Raw genomic sequence first — 7,488 nt, 5'->3', positions numbered from 1 at the left:
GGACAACACATTGCAAAATCACTGAACTTCATTACAAATGTGGGTAGTTTTTCAGATTAACACCCGCACGATTTTCACTAGGGTGTTAGGGTTAGGGTTTTAGGGTTACGGTTAGGGGGTAGTCTTCAAGTTTAGGGATAAAAAAAAAAGTAAATGAAAATCAAGTGAAGTAACTGAACGTCTTACTGTCTTACCAGTATTATCCGTACTACTCTGTTTATAAATAAATCACACATCAAAAGGATGTGTTATAATACTATTCCACAGGCATACCAACAATCCAACATACCTCCATCATCAGCTGCCTCACGGATATCATTAGGTTTCGACACCTGGGCAGTACCATTCGATCCGGCGGTGTCAACAGCACTAAAATAAGTGTTGTTTGGGAACAAACAAACCAAAGAAACCACTTTTATCCTATGTACAATCGTATCGATAAATAAATTCAGTCAGTGAATTACAATCCCTCTTAAATACGTAACTAAACAGCGACAACTCTATTAAGTCATACAAAAATTATAATTCCTACCGTCTTCTGTAGTGTAATATAAAAGTAACAGCTTAATAACCGCATTATTTCAATCAATCAATATATAGGCAGGATTAAACACTAACTTTAATAAAACGAAACAAAGAGACATATAAACCAATATACATTGTATCGGTATTAATAATAAACTGCAATAAGTAAATTATATGCTAAATTGCAATCAATCTTTAAGTCCATATAAATAATAATCCCACGGGTCTTCTATAGATACTACTATAATGAAAGATAGATAGATAGATAGATAGATAGATAGATAGATAGATAGATAGAAGCAATCGTGACAATCTAGCGGAAAACTGTTCGAAGGGCAGTGTTTCTAATAATAATAATGATGATGATAATAATAATAATAAGTAATACCAGTGGTGATCGGAGCGTTGGGCTCAATCCGATTGAAATTTCAAGACTTAAGGCAACTGAAAATCCCATGCAAGATTTATGTCTTGCAAAAAGCAGCCTTATTGGGCACAGCGCACATCTTAAGGAAAGTATTATCTGTCTGAGGTCCTTGTTGTGACTTGACAGATGACTAAAGACACCGTGTTACGAAGGAATAATAATAATAATAATACTTACGTCTCAAACATGGCTTTCCAATCTTGAATATATCTCCACAGTGACGTGAACTCATTGATATCAATTGTACCTGACCTGAAGTTTAATAAAATTAATTATTAACTACTAATTTAGTCATGTAAACTGTGTGATGTGGGTGAGGAGGATTACAAACACATTGTGAAATGGCAGGTTACATAGAATAGACTGTTTAAATTTGTGACGGAAACTGACAGTGTTGAATCTAGAACATTACGTTATGTTACAGATCTTTAGATGGTGTCTGAATCAGGGTTGTGGAGTTATCTAAAAGTTGACTCCTTCAGAAGGCTGTAATATCATTTGATAAGAACACGGTACAAAGAAATACATAAAACAAGGCTGTAACTTTAAGTACCTTTAATGTCGGCCTCATACACATATACATATATATAAGTTGAATGCTAAATGAAACGTGTTTGATGCGTGGAGGCCATGATCTTCTACTGTGCGTTACCTCATGTATGCTAGTCGCCGCGTGTCGTAAGAGAGCCAACCAGACCATGTCCTTGCTCTCCGACGTCCAGATGCCAAAAGAGGAAGTCACAAGGCCTCGTGTCAGAATCTCACCGCTCAACCGCCATTTAGTGCGAGCTTGTTTAAACCCACTGTCAAGGGAGGTAACTGCGCCTACAGATCTATAAACATCCGATGACTATAGGTATGTCAGACTTACACGAAACTCTGAGATATGTAACCTTTTTTGGTTGTATGATCATTATATATATATATATATATATATATATATATATATATATATATATACTTATACATACACACACACAAACACACGCACACACACAAACAAACATTAATTTTGCGAAACTACTTGGTCACACGCACGTACACACTTATACATACATAAATACTTACAAACATACATACATACATACATACATACAAGTGACCTAGCACACTCTAAACTAATGGTTAGAGTGTTGTTCTCATGATCGCAAGGTTGTGGGTTCGATCCCCTGAATGGGCAGCGCATTGCATTCTTAGGTAATCATCACCTCAATATCTGATATGTGACACACCATGCACCTGCACCTTCACCTGTACAGGCAATGTCGATTTCATGGAAGGAGTTGACTAATGTACAGCGCAAAACATTTGATTACTATAAACAAATTATCTGTGAAGATAGTTCAGGTAGAAATTGTAAAAACCTCGTCTGTCCTTTACAATAGGGAAGTTCACCACTAAAAGTCATCCAAGAAGCGAAGAGTGAGAATGCCAGATGCATTGTTGCGCATTGTCAGTGGCGTCTACTCGCAGCTAGCTACATGCCTGGCTAAGATTTTTCTCCTCTGATATAAGAAACAATGAATAATAATACATCCATTGATATTGTGAATAGTCGCTGAGCTGAATAAACATTCCGGGGTACGCAATCGAAGCAGCATTCAATTGAAATAGCCATCTATGTATCATACTTAATGACGATTGCGGTGATGATGATGATGATCACGACGACGACATTACGAGTGACATTTGGGTGGAGGGTCATGTAATGATTATGATGATAATAGTATGGTGACGACGACGACGATAATGACGGTGGTGGTGGTGGTGGTGGTGGTATTGATGATGACCACAACAGTGGTGGCAAGACAGCAGTGACGGCAGCAAGGAGGACATCAGCAACAATGTGGACAATGGTAGCAACACCAACAAAACTGTTGGTGCCGATGATGACAACGACGACGTTGGCAGTGCTAATGACTTTTTTTTTTGTTTTTGTTTCTTACCATCTACTGTCAAACATACTAATCATGAGACGACAGGTTTCTTCGCCGAATTCTGACCAATCACCATTGAGAAGAGCTTTCTGAAGTTCGTCCCATGAAATTTTCCCACTTCTGTCTGTATCAACAAGCTGGAAAATTATAACAAACAAAATGTCACCAATTTAGGGTCAGTTTGAAAATTGATAAAGACTTCGTTTGTGTGTTTATATGGTTGTAGGGCTGTTGATTGTTTTATTTTGTTATAATTATTGTGATCATTGCAATACATTGCATAAAAAATATAACATAGATAAATAACCTCAAGCAAAACGCGTGTATTCTTTGTAAACATATCTTTTATCTTTTTACTTATTACAGTAATTGCACTGTGGCCATGCTGGGGCACCGCCATGAAGGGTATAGTTGAACAAATTGCCCCCAGTGCTTATTTTTTAAGCCTCGTATTTATTTTTTCAGTCTCTCGCCAAACCGCTAAATTACGGGACATAAACAAACCAACACCAGTTGTTAAGCAGTGGTGGGAAACAAACACAAACATACACATGCACGATGGGCTTTCAGTTTCCATCTACCAAATACGGTCACAAGATTTTAGGAGCAGTCCGAGGTTATAATAGAAGACACTTGCCTCAGGTTAAGGCGCCGCGCAGTGAGAACCTGGCATCATGTGCTTGGGAAACAAATTTCTTACCATGCAGCCATGCTTACATCAATAATATTTAAAAACATACTAGTATTTCTTTAACATATACCAAAATATATTTATATTGTACTGACATAGCAGTAACCATGGAAATTCTTCAGTTATTTTGAAAACTATACCTAATTTAGTCTCCCTGCCAGAAAGGGAATTATTGTCTCCCTGCCAGAGAAGGTTTAATAATTTGAATATATATTCATGTTCAGCCTTCCTTTAAGTAACCTCTCATTAAATGTTCATGAGTTTTGCTTCTGTTTGTAATTCACACAGCCAGCCTAATCTCACACCCCGGTTAATACATCTACACTTAACGCGACTCAACTTTTTTTTAAATGTCTAGATAACGGTTTTATCGGAACTTAATGTGAAAAATAAAATTTGTGGGCAGGCACACATACATACTGACACATAACACATAAGTTTTTCAAAATTTCAAGTTTCATTTTGTAGATATATACGTTAAATTTCGATATAATCAAATCACCCCCTTAAAACGATTTATTTCAAATGATTATCTTCACGCACAAGATATATTGAACTTGCAATCAAATATTGTTTGTTCTTTGTTAGACATATAATAAATGGGTAAATTTTACTCTCGTCAGAAGGGTGTAATATTAAAAAAATAATTCCAGAAAAGAACACGAAATTAAGGAACAAGCCCGCCCATATCTATTTGGAATCATATCCGCCTTATTGCTTTGTTTCAAGAGATTGTTTTGATACACAAGTTATATTGAACTTTCAAGTTAAATATTGTGTAAAAAGGTTATTCAGCAACCACGTGATGTTGTGATTCAGTAGAATATTACCCACGTGATCAACAAAATCTGACCAATCATAACATTGCATGGAATAGACTTCAGCGACAATTTCAACTTTTAGTGTGCTCCTTTCTGAGCCCATCAATCAGTATAAAATCGACACACTGTGACTACCAGTCAGAGTACTTTTGGATGTTACAGAAACAGCATGAGGGACAGCAGAGATGACATAATAGACAGACAGTGAACAGATGCGGACAGCTGCTGAACTGATCTGGCATCAACATAATGAACTATCAGGGACAGCAACACAATGACTAGTAATTAGCTTTTTGAATATTGTTACAATTACACCAAGAACAATAACCTCCAAACTCTCTCAACGTTTGTTGCTCATAGTAACAACAGTATTTGTCTATTGCTTGTGTACGAAAAGAGTAAAAGTTTGTTGTCAAAAATCTCAACAGATTTCGTTGTCTTCTTGTATGTACAACTGTTGACTTCCAACACGAGAAATGGCAGTCAGCATTAGCTGCAGTACAATTGCTTAATTCTTTGTCACACAAACGTTTCTCAATGATCTATTTCATATGTTATACCTAAATTCTCGTCTTTCTAAATTGCCTCATAACATTGGTTTGTTTCTCATAAATCTTTCAAATGCAATACTTATATAGCTTTTCCAGGAACTTTAAAAATCCATTTTATCTGAGTAAATTACTGATGGGAATTAGAAAATATCATTTCATAAACGATGTTTAGAAAAACACGGGTTTGCATTATACTGTCACTCAATTTAGTTTCAACATAGTCTTAAACAAATAGGAAGGTTGTGTTAGATAGTGAAGCTCTTGTTAAATTATGGCAAGATTGTTGTTTCGATTCCCAGTCTAGGCAGTGGTATTGTATTCTTGAGCAAAACACTTTATTTCATGCTGCTCCTGTCCACTCATCTGTAAATGAGTAACCCTGCAACAGACTGGCATCTCATTCCAGAAGCATAGTGTGATTTGGGTCACTTATATGCCATAGTAATGAGACAACTAGCCCTACGAGTCCTAGAACTTCCAGTATTAATGACCAGGAAACATACTTTACTATTCATATATATTTAGTTGTTAAGCCCACCTATTTAGGGCCATAACATATAACCAACAACTATTCACATTCTACAAAACTCAGATGAGGACCACAATAGACAATTTCTCCCACACCTGGAAAGGGGTTTCCCTCGTTCACACAGATATTCTACGCTGCATAAAGTCACTCACAGACATTCTGCAGTCTCTATCCCACAAGCATGATTATCTCCTCTCTCTGCCTTTTCTACCCCTACTATAATTGTCTTTGCTCCCCAGATCTGGCTAGGCTCATGCCACTCCCAGACAGGTATTCTCAATCCTCTTATTTCTCCTCCTTTTGTCACCCTTCTTGATTTCACCCTTTTTTCTCAGACCCTGCACTAACCAACACCATGACCAGTCCTTCCTTTCCCAAAATATTCACCCTCTGAAACTCTCTCCCAGCTCATGTCTTTCTGGTAGGTGTTGACTTATAATGCTTGAAGAAGAACATTAACAGCATCTTTGTATTCAGCTTAATATGGATGCCTCGTTAGAACACTAAATACGGCGTTATTAGACTTGACAGATCCTCTCATATAGGTATTTGGTGTTCATTTCATGGATGCAATATTCTAACAAGGCATTTATGTTAAGCTGGATATATTTTTTTTCACTGCTTTCACAGATGACCATGAATCTCTGTCACTATCCAGTTCCATTATTATGAATTTGAATTGGGAGCTTAAGTCACAGTGAATCTTTCATTAACTGATTACACAACCATGGATGCCACCCTTATGGATGCATTGCAGTTACTCTCTTGATAGAGCTTGGTGATCCTGACCATTGATCTTCAAGGATTTTTCTGCTCAATATCAATGTAAGAAGCATTGTTGGCTCAGCTGAGCTCTTCCGTTACCTCTTCACAATCCGTTATGCTACAGTTCCATGTCTTAGCCATATCCCTGTCAGGGTGGCTGAGCGGGTGCTATGCCTTGCCAAACAGCAGCCTGTAACTATGCAGGGCATGGTTGTCACTCTATGTGGTATTTTCAAAATACCCACATACCTCTTGGTCAATATAAAGATTACCTTTTGGTATCAATATTGCTTCTGTCACAAATAATTAACTAAGGGCATCACTCTTATCGATCCTGAAGTGACTGATTACCAAGGTCACAGCCCCAACCTCCAAACCCCGTAATTAAAAAAAAATAAATAGAAAAAATAGCCAATGCAAAGCTTCATATACTTACATTAAAGAACCTAATGATGTCAGAATTAACTGGACCAACTGAAGGAGTATACGCATGTCTTGAACCTGATAAGCGCCGTCCTGACACCATGGAAGGGTTTCTCGATGATGAACTATAGGAGTAATTTCCAACGCCCATTCCTGGAGACCGAGACCGACTCCGATGAATGAGTTCATTGCTGCAAACATTTGCATTACGATTGGCAAACTTAACAGCACTAGGACGTATCACAGATGGTGTCTCCACTCCTGATTGTGGATGTCCTCGATGGGTTGGAGATAAACTAGAACAAGAGTCATATCTGAATAAAAAAGAGAGGTTAGATATTATATATCTGTGTGTGTGTGTGTGTGTGTGTTATACAATACTTTAAATTTAGTTTCATTGCAGCCAATTCATGTTATTGAACAGCTTCATGTTGACAAACCTTTGAAGAGCAAACACATATATTAACAATCACTGAACATAACTGAACAAACGCGTATCAACCAAGTTCAATGATTGTTAAATTCACTTCTCAATATTTGAAAGGTTTCTTTAGCATGAAACCACTTGATAACATGAATTGACTGTTATAAAACTAAATTTAGCAATGTAGCTAGACTTTTGCCATTGGCTATTTTGCTGCTTTGGACTTTCCCTTTCTCCTTTCTGACAAAGTACTATGCCTGAAACATCAAGCTCTGTGTCAAGCTAATACATTTCTTATGCAGATCTTATTTTCTTTTTTTATTTATTTATTTGAATTGACTATGTGTATGTGTATATGTGTATATATATATATATATATATATATATATATATAT

General features: G+C 36.8%; 1 protein-coding gene across 1 annotated transcript in view; it reads right to left on the bottom strand.

The window, feature by feature from the left end:
- LOC106867817 (calpain-3) overlaps positions 1 to 7,488 on the bottom strand; it is a 114,107-nt gene that overhangs the window by 32,470 nt on the left and 74,149 nt on the right. The window contains exons 4-6 of the mRNA XM_014912840.2: positions 6,683 to 6,983; positions 2,899 to 3,026; positions 1,130 to 1,204 (exon numbers count right to left, since the gene is read on the bottom strand). Coding sequence (XP_014768326.1) covers positions 1,130 to 1,204; positions 2,899 to 3,026; positions 6,683 to 6,983 — 504 coding nt within the window. The remainder of the gene's footprint in view (positions 1 to 1,129; positions 1,205 to 2,898; positions 3,027 to 6,682; positions 6,984 to 7,488) is intronic.

Source organism: Octopus bimaculoides, chromosome 23 (assembly GCF_001194135.2).
Source record: "Octopus bimaculoides isolate UCB-OBI-ISO-001 chromosome 23, ASM119413v2, whole genome shotgun sequence".
Taxonomy (NCBI): Eukaryota; Metazoa; Mollusca; class Cephalopoda; order Octopoda; family Octopodidae; genus Octopus; species Octopus bimaculoides.
The sequence above is the reverse complement of the archived record's forward strand: the minus strand, read 5'-3'. Positions and strand labels throughout refer to the sequence as shown.